This window comes from Eulemur rufifrons, chromosome 17, assembly GCF_041146395.1.
Source record: "Eulemur rufifrons isolate Redbay chromosome 17, OSU_ERuf_1, whole genome shotgun sequence".
In the NCBI taxonomy this organism is placed as follows: domain Eukaryota; kingdom Metazoa; phylum Chordata; class Mammalia; order Primates; family Lemuridae; genus Eulemur; species Eulemur rufifrons.
In genome coordinates this window covers 61538902-61561022 of record NC_090999.1, presented here as the reverse complement: position 1 = coordinate 61561022, position 22121 = coordinate 61538902, and the positions used below count along the sequence as shown (strand labels likewise).

Genomic DNA, 22121 nt, shown 5'->3' with positions numbered 1-22121 from the left:
AGACAAAAAGAGCCATTGGTAGTAGAATCTGTAAAATTTAAAGAAAAACGACTATCACCTAAACAACAACAAAAAGCTCTGTAATATTAACCTCTACCCCACCCCCACCCGCACCCCCACCCCCATCCCCCACAGGCACACACAGCAAGGGCCACAATAGAAACCAGCTAACAGCCATACCTGTATTACTACAATGGCCGCCGACTGTCCATCTCGCATTGTCAGTTTTCCTGATGTTTCAGCAAATTCCCCCACGGAAGGAGGGAATATCCCCCAGAACACCGTGATCTCCCCCAAAATCCCTGGGCCACGAACAAGGCTACAACAACACAAATGCATATTCAATACATTTTCACCGAAGGTACTTTTCCTAAACATTTGCTGTGTCTTTCCGTAATGACCATTTATTTTTCATTATTTTCATTATTTCAAGAACATGATGCTTTTAAATAACCTCATCTACCAACTATAAACCAAAAGAAAGTCTTAAAACCCTAAGTTAGCAACCCAAAGTACTGAGCTAGTGTAAATCTGTCTTGGTAAGAATGCTGCCAAAAACTGATCACTAAAAGCATAAGGTTTAAAGAAATAAAAATAAGTATTTATAGGTTTTTCACTTAACACGTAAGGTACAAAGTATAAATAGCCTAACAAAGTTCCTTAAAGAACAGAAAACATTTCATACATGCACACGCTAATGGAAAAGGATAAAGTATTACTTTTGGGTAAAGGATAAAGTATTAAGTCAAATCCAGCTACTTCATTGACAGCTGCTTCCCATTCCTCATAAGAAAATTTGAGAAAAACTAATTTGTCTATGATCATACTAATTTAGTTACATGATGGGCCCTGATTTTAGAACACATAGAAGCAAAATGTTTGACCTTGATGATTTTCTAAGGAACGGTTTTATAGCTAAGGCACACGAGCTTACAGAGATGAGGTAACTCTCTCAAATCAGATGTTTAGTGACAAAACAGGGTTGAAAACATGGATCTTCTGATCTCAGTCCCCTGGGCTTTCCTCGGCACAGGTTGTGCAAATCACCTAAGAGTCAGAAAGCTCCTCATCATCTAACTTCAAGATAGGAAGAGATTTTCAGTTTCTATACTCCACCAGGATGTTACCAGCACATAAAATGATAATAATGCTTGCAGATTATGTATGTATTGAGAATGATGCATTTAAGACTCATTATTTAAATAAAACTTCATAACCCCCACATAGGCAAAGAAAAATCATGAAGCCCTTACCTGATGATAGCAGTACCATTATATTTTGCTGAGGGTTCCCCAATGAGGACATGCCTAGATGATGGAGCCACCCCAACTTCTCCTGACGCTCCCTTATCTCCTCGAATGATTATTGATGCGCTACCTAAGTTGAAGATGATACACACCACTTTGTAGCAAACACATGTAGGCACTTAGTACATGCCTGGCAACGTTCTATGTGCTTCACACATACTAACCTAGTTAATTCCCATGATAATCATGTAAGTTAGATACTAATATTATTTTACCTACGAGGACACTGAAGCACATTGAGGCGTTGAAGACATTGAAGCAAATAACTTGCCCAACGTCACACTTTAATGAAAGGAGCAGGAGAAACTGGGCAATAATTTCACTATCACTCCGATGATAAGCAGTGGTCCTCTACCATTTGCATTAATTTGCTGCTACAATAACCGTTTTGCAGCTCACTGCGATTGGCTATGTCAACTGGCTATATGGCAAAGGCAAGCATTCTTGGGAGCACTTTATTATTTTTAATTTTCTGACTACCATTTGACTATAAGTACTTATAAAACTGTATTGAATATTTCTAAAAAAAATGGGAGTTAAAAACTATATCAAGCCATTTGAGTATCCATATTATAATTTAAAAGTAACTTGAAGAAAATTGTTTCCAGAAGCACATATTAGGGTTTCATGAAACAAAGAACTAGATTACTGCACTCTCACTTTCTTTGGCAATGGATTAATGGATCCGAGGGTAGTTTGTCATATGCAACTATGTCACAGTTAGACAGAAATATTAGCATTTTTTATACTGATAAATGATTTATCTTGATCCACTGATATATTCTCCATGTGTCTAGTTAGCCTATGTTACATCAACCCTGTCATTGTAATGTGATGTAGACAACTGAGCTAAAACAAGATTTGTGGAAGAATATGCTGCAATGATATGATTCCTTGACAGCCTTTGTGGAAAATACTCTAGATAACTAAGCAGAAAGTGTAACTATTCTAAGTGCGTACAGTGATTCTGTCTACAATGTTGAGAATTTCCTTGGCCATGGAAACTGCTGTTAGCCACAGACTGTTGCATGGGATCAAGTTCTTGATGGCAAAAAAAGAAATGTAGCAACCACCAAACTTTCATACCAAAGTTTCTGAACCACTTTTACGGCTATTATTGTTTATAGCACAATAAAAGCATTTTAAAATCTTTATTCTTTTCTCTATAGACCTAAAAAATAAATCATCATGTGGACCTTAAGCAAATGAGAATTATGATGCTTGTTTCCGAAATGTGAAAATATCTACATAATGACTTTCAGATGAAAATAGGTATAGATAGGCTGTAATATCAAATGTAATATGTTAAGTTTTAAAACAATGTTTTTTAACAAAATAATATGTGATCATTGTAAATATTAATATGTTTAGAAAATATAGGTAATCAAAAACCACTATCAGCATTACATGTAAATAATTCCAAACTCATGTAAGACTTATAATGACAAAAATGGGATTATATTGAGCATATTGTTGTGAAGCCTGTTATATTAACATAACAATTATCCATGTAATTAAATATTCCTAATTTTTAATGTAACTAAGGATTTTTCTGCTACATCATTTAGAAGGGTTACATAGTATTCTTGTCATTCTTAAACATCTCCTACTGTTTAAGAGTACCATTTAGGGCCGGGCGCGGTGGCTCAAGCCTATAATCCTAGCACTCTGGGAGGCCGAGGCGGGTGGATCGCTCGAGGTCAGGAGTTCGAGACCAGCCTGAGCAAGAGCGAGACCCCGTCTCTACTAAAAATAGAAAGAAATTTTCTGGCAAACTAAAAAATATATATAGAAAAAATTAGCCGGGCATGGTGGCGCATGCCTGTAGTCCCAGCTACTCGGGAGGCTGAGACAGGAGGATCGCTTAACCCCAGGAGTTTGAGGTTGCTGTGAGCTAGGCTGACACCACGGCACTCACTCTAGCCCGGGCAACAGAGCGAGACTCTGTCTCAAAAAAAAAAAAGAGTACCATTTAGGAAGCTTCTATACTTTATATTTTATAAACATTGCTAAAACGAACATCTTTGTTTTTAAAAAAAAAAAAATCACACAGCTAAGCAGTAGGGAATCTTTGACCTATGACTTTACCAACATAGGGTATTAAAATTTTAATTTTAAAGATTTATTACCTTTAACACTGGTGGAAGACGATATCTTTATGTTTTAGCAAACATTTTAGGAATGATATTAGTAGCTCCTAACATTGTCTATCTTTGTAACTATTGACTATTCGGTTACATTTTGGCAAGGACCTACTTTTTAAATTCCAAAAATGTTAATTTTTCTTACCTTTTACTGGAGATATTTCTACCTCATCAATTGATATCAGCTGAATGGTGAAACGCCTGTCTTCCTCCAACAGGGTGTCTTGAAGTGCATGCAATACAATGGTCTTCTGGGATTCAGTCTACATCAAATGAGAGGAACAATAAATATTCCAGATTGGCCAAAACCAAGTTTTGAATTATCTCATTAGCAAAATAATATTTATGTCCATAAGCATTTTTTAAGTGTGTCCTTTTTTGTTGCCTAGAGTTTGGGGTTGCATCTACAGAAAATTACAATAAAAAAATCACATGACTATAAATTTCATGTCGGTTCTTTATGGGAAAAATGAAAAAAAAAATTTAATACAACCCCTGAATTTACTACAAAATTTTAACTATTGAAAAGAGAATTTTTTAAAGAGAGCTAAATGGTCACACCGTGATGTAAACAGACCAAGATCACAAGTTTAATCCTTGTAAGGACCAGTTAGGCCCATTTAAAGGAGAAAACAAAGTATGGATGACCTTGAATCACAGTTGTAGGTGCAATCAAGAGTCCTGAGATGCCTGGTGCTGTTTATCATCACATCTAACTCATGGCATGTTTTGCCCATGTTAAGTTAGCAATGGCACCTTCTAGGTAACAAAAGTATCTGAAGGCAGCAATTCATAAGAAAATTTAGTGTTTCCATCCAGGAACCTGTTTTGTTGTATACATATTTCAGTTTTCTTTTACCTTCACCTTTAAGATTTTGTTTTTCTTTGTTTTCATATAGGCCCAACTTATTTCTTGCTGAATTTATTTCTAGTTATTTTATACATTTTTTCCCATTGTGTATTTTTTCTCATTACTTCTAAAACAAAGAAATGTTATTGATTTTATTTTTCTTTAAAATTTTTTTTCTTGGCTCTCAGGTGCATAGTTTGAATTGATCTTACTCCTGAATGTGGCAATGTCTCCATTGGACGATAGATGGTCTTTTATTCTTATTTACTCTTTGTGTCCCCTTTATCTGTCCATTTCTTCTTTTTAAGTTTTTCTTCTTTTTTTAATTTTTTAAAAATTTTTCTTAGTCCATCAGTAAGCTGGAATATCTGCCCATTTCAATCCCATTCTTCAAAAGTCTTTCCTTCTTGTCTTTCACTCTTAAATGCATTGTGTCTGCTTCTTAATTTTTCCTTTAATAAACACTATAGAGGTTATCCATGTTTCTGTATGAAGACTAAATTTATTTTTTTCAATGCTGTGGGGATTCCATGGTTTGCATTTATACTATTTGCAATATTTGTCTAACAATGGTTATTGACTATTACAAATAATATTGTCATAAACATTTTGTACATACTTCTTTATATGTACAGTAATCTCTCCAAGGTGCTATTGATTTTACATACACTTGATTTTCATTATTCTTGGATTCCCTGTTTGTGAATTTGTCTACCTACCAAAATTTAATTGTAACCTCAAAATCAATACCCAGGTACTTTTGTGGTCATTTGTAGAGTTGTGCATACTGGCAAAAACTTGGAATCTAACATGTTCTTCATGTCATATAACCACTATAACTCGTGCCTGAATGAAGCTTATCTAACATACAGATTTTCTCCTTATGGTACATCATAGCTTTCTTGAGCTTAGGAATATGAGATTTTAGTGCTATACTTGGGGGCCATTTTAAATAGTGAAACCCCCAGCAAAAAGCACAAAAATGAAAAAACTAACACTAAATAGACTCTAAAAAGTACCTTTTTTTACAGTATGAGAGCCGAAACAAAAAGTCAAGGTGTTGCCTGGTTCACTCTCAGCTGGGAATGTTCAAATTCGGTGAATCAAATTTTTCACCACTCTTCGTATATCCCTGAGTGACCATGAAAACACCAGGAATATTTTTGTTTTTGTTTTTGAAACAGGGTCTTGCTCTGTCACTCAGGCTGGAATGCAGTGGGGCGATTGTAGCTCACTGTAACCTCAAATTCCTGGGCTCAAGCCATCCTCCTGCCTCAACCCCCTAAGTAGCTAAGACTACAGGCACATTGTCACTATGCCTGGTTAATTTTTTAATTTTTATTTCTTGTAGAGACAGGATCTTTCTAGGTTGCCCAGGCTGGTCTTGAACTCCTGGCCTCAAGCAATCCTCCTGCCTCGACCTCCCAAAGCGCTGGGATTACAAGCATGAGCCACCCCTCCTGGCCAAAGAATATTGAGTTTTAGAGGTTACAAATACATTTTAGTGAGCAGGCATATTCACAAATGTGGAATCGAGAATGATAAGGATTGACTGTACCATGAATCACAAGAATAAACTGTATTTTATACATTTATATCGCCCTCTTACTACTGTATATAAGACAGCATTTCATATCATATGATCTCCATTTCTCAAAGAAACCTACTACCCAGCATGGGGGAAAAAGGGGCAATTACAGGTGGAAATTCCTGGTTAATGTTTACAAAAGATAGTAATAAATGATCTGGGATTAAAAGGTGATGGGAAAGTTTCATGGGAGAATAAATTCTGAAAATTTCTTCTATTAGAGATTCAAAATGAACTTAAATATATTAAAGTTTCTAAAAAATTTCTCCACAATAAGAGCCTATTTAGTTCAATGAAGGTTTTACCGAATCTATTTGAACGTGGAATCCTTTTTTCTTTAAAATTAGAACAATTATTAGTATTCTGCTGAACAGCACTTCAGAGCAGCAGTTTAGGAAATGTCACTACAGGCTATCTCAGGAAAACAGAACTACAAATTGTTTCTTAGCTTTTTGAAATTCAAAGCCCTTAAGTTTTTAATCACACAATGTAGAGGAGTTGAGTTTCACCGTCTTAAGTTAAGGTAGCAACCTGCTATTTCATTAGAATTTTTCTAAATGATAGCTACTGTATAAAGCACTTTCTAAGTGACAGGATGTCTATTAGTTTCTTCACAAACATCATTTCAGGTAATCTTCAAAGCCCTTGCTCAGGTTAAGCAATATTATCCTCATTTTGCAACTAGGAAACCAAATGTGAGACAAATTAATTAATTTTCTGAAAGTCACACAGCATGAAATGGCAGAGGGAAGATGTGAATTAAGGTCTAGCTAGCTATAAAATCTATATCCTTTTTATTTTTCAGTGGCTACTTCCAGTATCACCAGAGAAGCATTACTGGGAAGAAAGTAAAGTAGATAAAAAATGATGCAAATATAGGTGACAGCAGTCTGCAACAGTGTATAAACACTCCAGAAACGGGAGCTAGAGAGAACGGTTCACTAAGCAAAAAATGTGAACCCCAGAAACAGAGATAAGAAATGTCAGAACTATAAAAACCATACTGAAACAGGGTGCTTAGGAAGAAATGCAGATAGTATCAAACACTGAGGGGAATCTTTGCAATGGAAAATATGTAACCAATTTTTTAATGCAGTGGATTTGGGCTAGAATGAAAAAAATAAATGTTTAAGATAAATTGTAAAGTAAAATGAGCAAGTTACTGAACAGATTGCACAGTAAAATTCCACTTGTGTGAGAATAAGATACATATACTTGAATATGCATAGGAAATTTTTGGAAAGATATAGAAGAAACTGTCAGTTGTGGTTACCTCTAGGAAGTAGGAATACAAGATCCAGGAAGATTTAGGGGAATTTTACTTATTTTTTTACATCCCTCTGTATTGTCTAAGGTTGTTTTCTTTTTTTTATTTACCCTGAACATATATATGTTTATAACAAATTAACATATTAAAGATGGAGGCAAAGACTTCTGAGTTAAATTGGCAGTCAACTAGTTGTGTGGATTGTGCCTTCTTGAAATGCACATGTAGACACCACAAAGGGCCTGGACTGACAACAAAAGAAACTAAAGATTAAAAAAAAGTGTTGATCTCAACAGCACTCCCTAAAATGCCTCTGCACACTAATCTCCATCTTATAATCTTCTCCACAAAGAAGATAAATAGCAACATCTCCACTGATTTATCACCTGTAGACCATTCCACAGGTCCAGGAGACTTGCACATCTCTATAACAGAGAGTGCGAAGCTTAGATGTCTTGCATACAAATAGAAATACAAAAAGAAGAACCTCATCTCAAAGGTAGGATTGTGAGAATTTCCCTGCGAGTGGGGCAATGGTGACCCCTCACTCATTGTCCTATTTTGAGGCAGGCCAGGAAACTATTATACAGTAAATCTTGGTACAACCTGTGATGTATCCTATGTATAGTAACTTCTGTAGACTAGCATCTCTATTGCCAATGTGAGCACTAAGTTGCTATAGAATAATTTGTGGGAGCAGAGATCCCCCTGTGCAGTATTGCTAGAAAGGCTACCACTAGCCATGAGCAGGACTGGGAGAAGACTAAAGGCATCATGAAAACCAAATTAGAACCTGTGGAGATGTGGGTACTTCAGACCTGGATATACAAAAACAGTGGAGCTGTGACACAGTTGTACATGAAATATATTAGGTTCATGACCAAACACACAGACGGAGAGGGTGGGATCCAGAGACAAACCCATCCCTTCTGATGCAGTACACTAAAGAAGGATGACCTTATTTGCTGGGGGAAAATATCAGACTCTTTTCCATTTTGGTGTAGATTTTGTATACTCAAGATCAGAAAATCTTTCTAATTACCTGGCAAGTGGATCTAGCAATGAGAATCTGGTAATTCGGAAATTATTGCTCATAATTAATCAGAAACATCTTTATTGAAATTTAAGACTAATTTCTAAGTTCAAAATTCTTCTCATGCCATCTGAGAAGTTTTCAGATCATGGCTAGGGCATACAAACTAGATGTTTCTTCAGTTATGTATGAGAATCTGAGAAATAAGTGGATGGTACATCTGCAATATCTGGCTTAATATTTAATGCCATCAGAGTAACCAACACTTCAAGAATGGTGGAAGAATGACTAAGTAAGCAAACAGATTGCCAGAGGTCATCACTAATTAATTTCTTAAGCATATATTGAAAAACTTAAAGAAAAAAAAAAGTATTTCCTTTTGTACTGTCCAGTCTTGAAAGCTCTGAAGAAAGGTCAATAGACTTCCCCCCAAAATAGACATGGACCATGTAGCACTACGATGAGCTGATCTTTAAATGTTTGGTAGAATTCCTTTGGAAAATCACCTGGGGAGCTTCTACTCCTTCTTCAGTTTGTTTTCTATTCGATTGTGGAAATTCTTATGTTTACACTTCCTATATCTGCTATATATCTACTAGAGTCAATTTCAAATAGGTTTTTAAATGTATTTGCTTAGATCTATATAAAGTAGTCTCTTATAATTTTCAGTATTTTCTCTCTTTTAATTGTTATTTCCTTCTTGTCAATTCTTATTTTGTAAAGTTTTTTTTTTGTTGTTTTTTAAAACTTATTCATCAGTTCTACTTTTTTTGTTTTTCACCTAATTGCCTTCTGCTTTCATCTTTATTAATTTAGGAAAGATGTTTAGAATTAAACATGATTCTAAAAGCAAAAACTATAAAAAGATTGACAAATCTGGACTCTCTATTTTCTTCTCTTTGGTCCATTTGTCTATCCCAGAGCCAATATCATACTGTCTTGTTTACTTTAGCTGCATATTGTCTTACATACTGGTTAAGTAAGACCACCCTTCATGTTCTTTGTGAGTTTCTGGCTATCCTTAGCCTTTTGCATTTCTATATATATTTTAGAATCAGTTTGTTAGTTCTCTTTACCTCCTTATGCCCTCCCCTTCCAGAAAAAGAGTTGGGAGTTTGATTGGTAAATATTCTTTGCTGTGGTTAGGTTGGAATTATTCATAATGAACCTCTGTGTTCAACTTAATTGGGCACCATATGCTGCTTCTCCTGACTCCTTTCAGTCATTAAAGCTGGCCAAGGAAGGGATAGAAGAGAAAGAAACTGAGTGAACATAGGAAATCTGCAAAATCACATCCTGGAAAGGGCTAGCTGCTTCTCTAACCAAGGTTCTCATGGCCAGTATTTACAAGGACATAAACCAATACAGCATCTGCAAATGCTCTACAGGACTTTGGAAAGAGGCGTCATCCTCAGAAGCTGTAGAAACCAATTACATGAGTAAAGAGATCTTAGTCCTCCCTCAAAGTAGAGAGGAACTTTTGCCTTCATTGGTTATCACTGTGGGAGGCTGGGGCACATACAGGTAGACTTTAATGTGCTTGCCATTCCTAAATTATTTATTGTGATTCTGTTTTTTGATTGGCTGAAATACTTCCTCAATTGTTTCTTTTCAAAGAGTACATGTGTGTTAAGAATTATGAGTCTCTAAGTTTGAAATTGTATTTATGTTATTATGGTTGACAATATTTTGAATCAGAATGGAAGCTCTGTACAGTCATAATGGTCAAAAAGCACATTTAAAAGGGAAAATTGACGAGACTTGGTGATCAAATACATGTAAGGGTTACAAAAAGAGTGGGCCTGTGGATGACACCCAGACATCCAGCCTCCATTGGCTGACTTTTCCCTCAATCAGAAGAGAAAATGTGAGAGAAGGATAATTTTGATGGTGAAATGGAGGCAGGGTCTGAATTAAAGAATTTGACTATAGTTAGAATTAATGTATTGGAGATTTCAAATAGCTGGAAAAGAAGCATAAATAAAAGATAAATATTTAAGCTGATGAATATTCCAATTGCCCTAATTTGATTATGATTGTATTAAATTATTATTTGTGTCCCCCAAAATATGTACATCTATAACATATAAATTTTAAAAGTTTTAAGAAAGAAACATTTCAAAAAAATAAAAAGAATTTGATTTCAGATATCTCATGGTTTTTGTGGGGGGGACGTATATGATTTTTTTCCCACAATGCATATGGATTTCTAAAAAATTCCAGGCATATTAAATACTATCACATGAATTCATAAGTAATACTTTGCAAAAGAAAATCAAAGACAAGTTAGAGAAAGATCACAGGTGTCTTGATGCTGACTATACCTCATCAAAATGAAGTGTCCCATTCAGAGGACTGAGTTGATGTTTAGCCTTCTCATCTACAGCCCACTGAAGTCGAACAGCTCCTTTTCCTCCTGGAGAACGGACAACTGTCAACGTCACATAAGAATCAGGGTCATCAGACAAAAGGGATTCATCAACCATTACCTGAAAGAAAGAAAATTCAGTAAGGCACACACGCACACACACACACACACAAAAATGTGCAGGATAAACTAACATAATCTTATTTCTGTTTACAACGACTGCAGCTTTTGAATTTAGAACTCTTTTCATATCATGTTACAATCACGTGGCAGAAAAAAAAGTTTTACCAAACCCCATTTTTTCTTTTTCCTGGATACTTAACTACTTGGCATTTCCTATCCTCTCTTTCAATGAAGTGGAACATGTGCCTGAATTCTGGCCAATAGAATAGAAGCAGAGGTGATAAGTGCTGCCAATACTCTGGTCATAAACTTCCACAATATCCCACATTCTCTCTTTTCCCATTTATCAGGTGAATAGAGAACAGAGAGGATGCCCAGGACCTAGAAGAGGAGAGAGCCACAGAAGGAAGGAGTCTGGTGCCTAAGAGCAACCAGTTGAAGAAGAGGTGTTCCTAAGAGTCCGCCAGCTAGGAACTCTGGTGCAGTATTCTTGCATGAAGAAGAAATAAACACTATGTGAAGGAACCGAGATTTGGGGGTTCTTTGTTATAGCAATCAGGCTCCCCACATAATACAGATCTAAATTATCTCTGAATTAACTACAGTTTACCAACTTTAGTGAGTCTAAGTTTAAAAGATGTTTTATTAACCTGATATTAAGAGAGAAGGAGATTCAATATGTTAATGTACCAGTACTATTTTTTTTTATACAACTCCTTATTAAACTACCTGGTTCAAGCGAATTACATACGTTGGCTCCGTGAAGCAAAGTCTAAATTGAACCTGTATCATCCATCTGTTATGGAAATACAAAATATAACATAATGCTTCCCATTTTCAAGACAGATAGAAGCTTAACAAACATGCAATACAATGTTGTTTTCTTTTTTTCATGAGATTGTGCATTGATACCACGAGCAGAGATTTGGAGTCAACAGATATTTATTGAGCTTCTATTATGTGTCAGTTCTTACATATACTTTATCTTATTGAAACCTCACAGAAATTCTTAGAAATCTGAGGACCAGATGTATACATATATTTGGAGATGAGGAGCCTGGAATCTAATTCAAATGTTTTGACTTAATGCCCAATGCTATTCATACCACTCTTCAGAGAATAAGAGATATTTAATAAGAAAGAAAAATAGAAAAAAATCCATTATAAACAAACTGCATATATAACTATTTTTTATTCCATAGATATAACATTTTAGTTTAGGCTTCATAAGTACATTTCTATGGGTCTCTGCTATTTCCAGTACTTTGATACACCCACCACACTGCCTTTGTGAGCAGCTTATTACTTTCAACATATTTATAGTAACCATCTTTTCTCAATGTTCTTCAGTCCTGATTCTAAATCTGTATCACCAAATAATTTTGATAGAATGTTCACTGTGTGCACAATATTGTATATCTTATATACATGTTAAAAGATAAACTCCATGCTATCAAGACACTGTTGTGGTAAAACAGGATATAAGGAAAGCAGCCACAAAGGGCTGAGCAAAAGCTACTACTAACACCACAGACAATAAAAATAGCAATTGATACCTAGTGAGTATAAAGCCCAAGTATTAGTGCTTAACATTTATCAATGCACTTACCGCTCATAACATGGGTTATGAGGATTAACACACTAAGAATTGGGCACCCTAATTCTTACCTCTATACTCTTGAGACAAATTAGAAATTTGAGGCTATTACAATAAGACATTATTACCCAGACCAAGCATGCTTAAACTAGGGTTAGAGCACTAAAGTTTATGGCAGCAGGTAAGATAAAATGAATAAACACAAATTGTTTATGAATAGTAGTGTAGCTCTTTCTTTTCCTTAACAGTAAGAGAAACTTGTAAACACATTTTCCAATGCTCAAGTCCAAAAGTGTGATGAAGTTAAAAGCAAAAGCATTATTATAAAGTTTCATCAACGGAAGATTTGAACACTAAACCCCGAACTTTTCATCTAAACTCAGAAGCTAATAGAGAAATTTTACAAAAATTAAATTACATTTTCATATGTATTAAAATTTTTCTTTGCACATAAACAAAGAAAGAAAGCCTGGTTGGAAATATATTAACTGATGTCTATCTCAGAGTACTAATATCATGGATACTTTTACTCTCCTTTTATACTTTTTTTGCATTTCCCAGACTTTTTAGGCTGCCTGGGAGATAGTCACAGCTAGTCTTTTGCCAATCCGCCACTCCCTACAAGATCTTCTGCTAATTTCTTTCCCAAGGAAGAAAAATAGTCTCATTGGGCTACAGCAAATGTATGTTCTGTCTCTCTTATAGTTCTCATTTTCTTATGATATTGAAATTTCAATGACCAAATCAATAGGCAATTATTAGGTTACATTTAAATTTTGGAGCATCTGGGAAGCCCAGCCCTGATAGTCAAGTTGTAGGTCTAGCCTTGCATCCACAGGTCAGAAGACAATGGGCATTAGAGCAACTGGTTTATGAATTAAAAATGATCTATGGTGAATTACTGATTTTCTATAAGTGATTAAATAAAGGATATGGTGACAAGGGGAGCCAGAAAAGTTGCTGAGTATATGGGAATTATCTAAATATTTTTGTGATTATTTCATCTTGGAATTTCCTTCGAAAGGGAAAGTCATAATAAGTATGACATAATCACCATGTGATAATTATGATAGAATTTATAGTGCTTTGGCCGGGCGCGGTGGCTCACGCCTGTAATCCTAGCACTCTGGGAGGCCGAGGCGGGTGGATCGCTCAAGGTCAGGAGTTCGAGACCAGCCTGAGCGAGACCCCGTCTCTACTAAAAAATAGAAAGACATTATATGGACAACTAAAAATCTATATAAAAAAATTAGCCGGGCATAGTGGCGCATGCCTGTAGTCCCAGCTACTTGGGAGGCTGAGGCAGTAGGATCGCTTAAGCCGAGGAGTCTGAGGTTGCTGTGAGCTAAGCTGACGCCACGGCACTCACTCTAGCCTGGGCAACAAAGTGAGACTCTGTCTCAACAAAAAAAAAAAAAAAAAAAAAAAAAAAAAAGAATTTATAGTGCTTTATATTTAATATATTGTGATAATTGAGTACTAATCACCAAACCTAGCTGTACAAATATTTCATTCTCATGATTAATTAAGGTTTTTTTTCCTCCCTCAGTCGTTGAACCAATAATAATTGGGTTCCCTCCTTCAGGCTTTGGAAATAAACATTCAATGAGAATTAAGAGGGAAGAAATAAAGAGAAACACATAAAGTGTTCAGGTGACTGTAGTGTTTTGTTCAATATAGGTCATGATAGAGTACCATAGCAGAAAGTGATATAAATCCCTCACCAACAAAACCCATTCTGAGAAGTAACACCCAGACCCAAGACAGAATTCTGCCTGTGACCAGGATGGTGGTCTGGCAATATGGCAGGCAGACAATAGAAGATATGGACAAAAAGTACATGCTGATCTGCCACACCCAATAAATAGGAATCTCTTCCTCTTTGTATTAATAACTGCCCGATGTTAAGAGCTCTCTCATTACTATCAAATTGTGTGCATCGGTTGGAGGATTGGCCCCTGATTCAATAACCCACTCAAAAGATCCTTGAGAAGAGATTCCTAAGTGAAGGGCAATGAAGAGTTTCAAAACAAAAATGAAAGACACCTTTCTGCTCAAAATTACATGAAAAATTAGCCTTGGGGCAAGGCACTCCCCTGATATATTTAACTTACATTCTTTTTTTCAAATCCAAATACTCCAAATGGAGAATCATTTTGTGGAACAACAACAGTTACCACAACATCATCACCAAGTCTGCCACCTCCAGCCACACTGACTAAGGAAATATTGAATGTTTCCATGGCTTCAAATTCAGCATCATCAGTTATGGCGATTTCTATCACTGCAGTAACCTATTAAAGAAAAGAAGAAAGGAAGAAAGGAAGAGAGGGAGGCAGGGAGAGAGGGAAAGGGAAAGAAATAATGTAATAATAATTTTTGCTTGTATATATTTTACTTTTTTGGTTGAAATTTAGAAACATGGTTCCAAAAAAAGTAGACTTTTTGCCTGTTACATTCATAATACAGGTAGTCCCCGGGTTTACAGATGAGATACGTTCCTGAGAATGTCTTTATGTTGGATTTGTCTGTAACTCGGATCCCTGATGAACAGCTCATATACGATGATAATAATAATAACAACAACAATAATATAATGACTCATATGTGGTCCTAATAATATAGTGTAATACTGTAATAACAACCCTGTACTAAAATAAGTTACAGAAACTATTGTGCTCTTTCTTTTAATTCAAGCAAATAGAACATAAAAACAAATTCAGACAAAAAGTTTAGATAGGAGATAGGAGACATTTCAAAAAAGAACATTAAAGGTTAACAGTCCCTAATGTATCAACACTAGGCTAATAGGAATGTCACACTTATTTTCCTCTTCTAACCAAATCAATAATAACCTTTCCATTTCAATAATTAATCCACTATGCTGGATAGTAATAATTGATGCTTTCATTGAAGCACTGGCTTTCACATGTTCCATTACTCTCACTTTATCCTTTATAACCGTTCCAGTAGTGGAGCAACTAAAGCCTAATGCTTTCTCAATGAAGAATGGCATCTCACCTTTCTTTGAATGCTTAATTATTCCTACTTTTGTTTCCATTGTAATCACCTTTCTCTTCACTGCAGGCTCACCTGGACATGCGGTGGACTTTCACTTTGGAGGCACAGTCATAAATATAAACATAGACTCATAAAATCAAATTTAAAAGTTAAGATCAAACTGATGCTGTGCATAAGCGACCGTATAAATAATCAGACTAGCCGCTAGTGTAAAGATGCTGCACCAATGAGCCACGAGTTTGTTTACATGCCCTGAAAGAACTAGTTCCCGAATTATTAATTTAATTAATTCATTATAAATTATCTTTATGGGGAGCATTTGGAGCCCATTCGTAATTATGGAACACCTTGAGTCGGGTCATCTGTAACCTGGGGACTGCCTGTACTTTTAAAATCATATATATTTACGGCATTTCAAATAAAGAAATGGACAAAGTCTATTATTTTCAAGATAAAGAAAATTATTTATGCAATAAAATACAGTATTACTTATAGGTAGAAAAAACAACAAATCCTTATTCTTGAACAAAAATTTTATAAACGCCACATGGGCTCTAACAACAATTACACAAACACAAATGTAGTATGCTTGGTATTAATATTAATATTTAATATTATATAAAATGAAACCGTAAAATTATCAGTCTTCTCCAACTAAAATAAATCCCACTGATTTCAAATATTATTCTTTTAATGTAGGCCAAAAGAAAGGCAGGAAGAAAAGCCAAATTTAGTTCATTTGTCTGGGTTTATGTTAAAAATTTTATAAATTTATAAATAAATAAAACTTGCTCCAGCTTGTGATTTCACTATTGGTCATAAAAATATCCCAGCTATATCTCCATATTTAAAATCTTTTTCTGTATCCAAGAAAGAAATTTCAGTACTTTGACACAAACATTCAACAGAAAATGAAGTTTTTCTACCTAAATCCACCTAAAATTTTTAACAATGGGGAAAAGTGAAAAATGTGGACATCACACTCAGAGAGGTAGAAACTTGCATAAAATCAAGTGCTAAAATGGAAACTTACTAAAATGTCTGCACCTCAAATCTGTACCGTTAGAATACAGAGTACCTTCCCTACAGAGTGTGAACTTTAATAATCATCATGATTCTGAGGATGCTGACAAATGATGAGACTTCAACTTCATGCACAGAATAAAGTGCTTATAGCATAACTAAAGTTGGAAGGCTGCTTCAATGAAAAATCAATTTATTTATTTCTGCTTTTAACATAAAAATCTCATTTTTGCATTTCCTCTTTTTAATAGGAAATGTTTCAAAGTTCTAAATCTATCAAAAAGTCATGATTATTAACAATAATAGGCCTCTCTGTGTAGGAAAATCTAGATCTGTGTGCTTATGTTTTAACAGCATTTACTGGCCCCCATGGGCAACTAGTAAGTTGACATACACAGTACAAATTTGTCCAAGGAAAATCAGGCAACCTATAGATATTCATAGATGCTTCTATTTGAAGTTACTAACATTTTCATGGCTGTTGATTTCCCTTTTCCACTTAGTGATAAAAAAATTTATGAAAACACCTTATTTTTACATTTCACAAAATCCCCAGTTTACAAAATTTAACAACTCTTGAGGAATATTTTATAATTTTTAAGATTGGTTGGTCTAAATATAGAATATTGGGCTTTCTGTTTGTTTGCATTTATCTCTTTAATTCTTTTTATTTTGTCATAAGTTCATATTTATGGAAAAGTTGCAAGAATTGTACAGATAATTTTTCAAGTTTTAACTATTTTGTTCCTTTTCTGTCATTTTAGTAATTTTTTAAACTATTAAGAATGTTTTGAATATCAAGTAAAACATACACAATTTTATTGCAAATTCTAAATAAATATCCATATTTACTAGCATTAAGAGATAAGTAGAATAAAAGACAAAAGAAACTAAAGTTCACAGGAATACCCTAGTTCTTCAGGTAATTTGTTATATATGCTTAGACACCTCTAAGCCAATTATTATCCTGTTTTGTAACTTCCATTTTAAATAGCATCAGGTGAGGTAGCTCAGAAAGAGTGAGATTCTTGTCTCTTAATGTCCTCTTCCTATGCCCATTAGTAACTTGCACCTTAATAATATTTCTGTTTCTTTTTTTTTTTTTTTTTTTTTTGAGCTCCCAAGGAGAGGCGGAGAGAGAGAGGAGAGAGAGACAGAGAAACTATATTTCTGTTTCTTGACATAGGAACATTTAGAGTATAATATACTTAGCAATCACTAATGTACGTTCATTTGATGGATGTCTATAAAATGTTTGACTAAAAATGCTAATATGTTCGTGACTAGCATACTTGTCCATCTGCAAATTCAAGAATCCCATCGGATGGCTTAAAGTCTTCCAGGCCAGCACTGTCTGGTGTTGCTTTCCAAGAAACGTTCACTGCTCCAAAGTTTCCAGCCAGCCGGATGACAGGAACTTGAAGAACATTCAAGGGTGGAGGCGCCTCATAGGCAGTAATAACTCTACCAACATCCTTTAAGCAAAGAATAGAAGTTGAAAGGCAAGACAACGGTGGTAACTCTCGTAAGTCATCACTTTCTAAATGTATTACACCTCTCGCTTCCAAGTAGAAATTAACAGTTGGATATAAGTATGCATGATAGGTCTTCAGAACTCCTACATTTAAATGTAATGAAAATAAATCTGCTTAATCCTTTGGTCTAGCTCAGAGAAAATTGAGAATTAGTTTATAAGACAAATTTGGTTACTTATCAATTTATAAATATCTACACGCAAAGCCAAATATTTTGTAGAAAATATATCATAAAACACTGGCCAAATCAGCAGGGATAAGCTTCTCTATTACTATAAATATATGAAAGTTCATCTCACTCTGGTAACATGAAACATAAAGATTCCTCTGGGATCATCATTTTCTTCGATCATTATCTCAGCTATTTCCATTCCAGGCCTCCGCACGCTTGTCTGTCCTGCAGAGAAGTCGGAGTTCACCATGCTCACCTCGGTGATAGTGACGATAAATCCTTCCTCCAATTCCGGAACATCATCCTGGGGGGTGAGGGAAAGAGATGGTGTTTTATTTTTTAAAAGATATTTAGTTTGCATTGGAAACTTGATATTTTTCAGTAAGAAATAAATTACTTTCTCCACAGGAATGGGCAGCTCTATTATACGTAAAAAAGATTTCTTGTTATATTTTAATACATTCCCACTGATAACTTTAGGATTTTGGGGATATTCAAGCTTAGTGGTGATGTTTCAATGAAACCCACCCTACTCATCAGCAAATAAAATAATTTTCAAAAATCTGTCCTGCAATTTTGACCACATTCTATTGAACATGTTTTACACATATAAAATCCTAAAAGAAATATAGGAAAAACTGGTAAATGCTATGTATATTTTAAAAGTGAAAACCCTGAACTTATAAATCTAGATGTAATCCTATATTTTAGTTAATTTTTAAAAATGTTTACTTTATTTTCGAATAAGTAATAAAAAATTTCCAAAGATAAAAAAGAATACATATGGAAAAGGAAAGGAATATTCCTTTATTTTCCATTTTTGTCTTTCCTAGATTGTTCTGTCTAGAAAATACTCTTATCTAACGTCACTATTAGTGACACTAATATTATATAAATTTATAATTTTTAATAATTTATAATATATTTTATAGCATTACACATATAACTTATTAATATTATGTTATATATGTAAATACAATATTTGATAATTATTATTTTATAATATTATTAAGACTAATACCCCTATTACCATTTACAGTTTCTTATGCATCATTATGGATATATCTATATATTTTCTCCCTCTTTCTCTCCTTTTCTCTCTCTAATATATATAGATAGATATAAATATAGATAGCTAAAATCAGATCTAAACCATCTGAAGACTAATCTTGCTTCAAGTATTCATAACATGAAATGAAAATACTGTCCCATAAAACCAATAATTAAAATGACCAGATTGACTTGGGTATTTCATTCATGCAGCCATTAGTTTAAAGCAACTAACCAACCAATGTAACAGTGGATCCATTCAGACATATAATCAACATAAATTCAATGTTTTGAAGTTCATTCAAATAATATTCCAGGTCAAAAACAAATATAAATAATTAATACCTTTGTCATTTTTACGAGCCAGTTATAAAGTATGTATTCATCATTAAGTATTTAGGTGGGTGGGAAAATTAGAGTACTTATATTTTTATGTTTAAAAAATCCTTTTTAAAAATAGTTTTTGTCCATAAGAGCATCACAATTTTACCTTTAAGAGAATTTTCTCTTATTTTATAGCATATGCATTGCAGCCTAGACTCACCGGCAAAATGGCAACTTTAACATGAGCTTCTTTTATGTTTTCTTTCATTATTATTATTGTTTCTTGCAGCACATAATCTTCACTCTCAGTAGCTTGATTATTGACATGCAGTGAGAAATTGGGTTTAGCTATCAAGTGAACGGCAACATCCCCAAGCAGTCCTTTATCTCGAACTATTTGTAACTGAAGAATGGTGATGTTCTCTGTGAGAGAAACATGCCTCAAGTAAATAAGCTTTTCTTTTTGTTGTCAATACTGTTCCAAGCACTGGGGGTGGAATGTTCTGCTCTATCCCTTTTAGACAGTTAAGGAAAGAGAAGTAAAACAGAGACAATGTATTATTCTGTGCTTTGTTTCCCTTGTCCCCAAAGTAGAGCTGATAATCACCATCTACTCCTAGCATTACATCCTTGTTTTAATCCCTCACTTCTGATTCTCTAATGCACCCTCCTGTGTTGCACATGTCATACACTTTAACAGAAATTGCTGAAAAGTCTTTAGGGAAGTGCATATACGCAGGATGAGCAGACATGGTAACTACAAACGCAAAAAGATTCTTCAGAAAACACCAGGTCATCATTTAATGACCAATCATTAGAAGAACAAAGGTGTTTTTATAGTGATGTGCCTAACACAGGCTCAAAGTGTTTTACAGTACTTATTTTTTATTTCGTTTCTTAAAAATTTAATTTGCCATATAAAATGAAAAAAATAAAGCCTGGCAATCTCCCCCACTGGTCTATGAGTTCCTGATAGCCAAACAGTATGTCCTTGTTCCCAGAACACACAGTGCAATTCCTGGCACTTACTTGGTGCTTCAAAAATGTGGGGTTTTTTTAAATTTATTTTTTATTTTTTTTATTATTTTTTAATTTTTTATTTCAGCTCATTATGGGGGTACAAAAGTTCAGGTTATATACATTGCCCATGCCTCCCCATCCCCCCGAGTCTGAGCTTCAAGTGTGTCCATTCCCTAGACAGTGCACATCGCACTCATCATGTAGGTATGCACCCATCCCCGCCCCTCACCCCCATCCCCCCCAGTCAGAACTTCAAGCGTGTCCATTCAAAAGAAACAGATCATTTTATTGTACGTCTATTACTTCTGTTTCTATACGTATGGATATAAAAAGGCCCAGGAAAATAACTACATGTCATTTTTTTTAATTGACTGTTTAAATGAAAGGTACTTTAAAGATGGGTGTCCCTGTTATTACCTGAAAATTTTAGAACCTTCACATAGTATATTCTAAATACATACATACTATATGTATCCCTTTATTTAAATAAGTCAAATGACCTTCATCTACAAAAATCTCTATTTATCCAACAGTTTACATGAACAATTATTTAGATGAAGATTTACGCACTCAAAGGAAATAGGGACTGACTACTGTCCACTGTACAGGATAAAATAATTCTAATTACTGTTTTGGGTTAAACAATTAATACCTTCAGTATCATGTCAATTTCCCTGTGTTGCCCCTTGTTCCCTGTAACTATTGAAACTCTACAGAGGGGAAATCTGAGTGAGGAAAGAGAACAGATAAAAGAAGGATGAAAAAGATAAAGTAAAATAAAAACCATACACCTCTATAGCACTGGCTTAACTAAAATATTTATATTTCTATTACAGTTATGTCTTTAAAAAGTAAAAGCATTTCCTATAGCATTTTTGCTAGGTGATTACATGATCACAACATTTAATAACAATAAACAAAAAGGATTGAGTATGATCTATCAAACTCAAAAAGTCACATGAAAAGAGAAATTCACATTCCTTATAAATATTAGAATTAAATTATCCAATGACATTTCTTATTACAACTTGGAAAATATTTAGTGGGATTTACCTCTGGGCTCTGTTACTTTAACGAAGAGAGACTCAGCATGCCAGCCCACCAAGCCATAGGGTGAATCACTGGGCAGAACGGTAATGACAGACTTGTTTCTTTTCTGATCAATAGTAGCACCTTTTGATGGGTTCTCAACCCCTTCTGTGGTGATACGAGTGAGTGTTATAGTCACAACCTCTGATAACTCTGGCATATCATCAGCGAGAACAGTCAGAGTGATCGTTGACAATGCCTGGCCTTCAGTAAATAAAATCTAGAATTTTAAAGAAAGAAAATTTTATTTATTTTGTAATTGTCACTGTGCAGTAAGAATATCAAAAAGTTTTTTCTTTTAATATGGTCACAACTTCAATGACACATGTCAGCAACATGATATGATTCCACAAGTCAAATGCCTTTGATATTGAAAGTAGATGATTCTTAGGAAAAAGGAACAAGTTAGCCATTTCTAAAACTTCAGCTAATAAAACATGTAGCCAAACTGTCATATCCTGAAGCTTGCATTCCGTTATAACATAGAGTACATAGTTGCTCTGGGAATCTAAGTCCTAGATATCATATACAAAGATCTATAAAAGTAAAAGAAGGTGACTTACTAGTTTAAAGATTTTTTTCTACAAAACTTTTGTAGAGGATTGTTATT

General features: G+C 34.5%; 1 protein-coding gene across 1 annotated transcript in view; it reads right to left on the bottom strand.

The window, feature by feature from the left end:
- ADGRV1 (adhesion G protein-coupled receptor V1) overlaps window positions 1-22121 on the bottom strand; it is a 501294-nt gene that overhangs the window by 317320 nt on the left and 161853 nt on the right. Inside the window, exons 54-62 of the mRNA XM_069492870.1 lie at window positions 21476-21731; window positions 19623-19825; window positions 18156-18332; window positions 17614-17796; window positions 14392-14571; window positions 10514-10678; window positions 3597-3714; window positions 1254-1377; window positions 181-319 (exon numbers count right to left, since the gene is read on the bottom strand). Of these exons, the coding sequence (XP_069348971.1) occupies window positions 181-319; window positions 1254-1377; window positions 3597-3714; window positions 10514-10678; window positions 14392-14571; window positions 17614-17796; window positions 18156-18332; window positions 19623-19825; window positions 21476-21731 (1545 nt within the window). The remainder of the gene's footprint in view (window positions 1-180; window positions 320-1253; window positions 1378-3596; window positions 3715-10513; window positions 10679-14391; window positions 14572-17613; window positions 17797-18155; window positions 18333-19622; window positions 19826-21475; window positions 21732-22121) is intronic.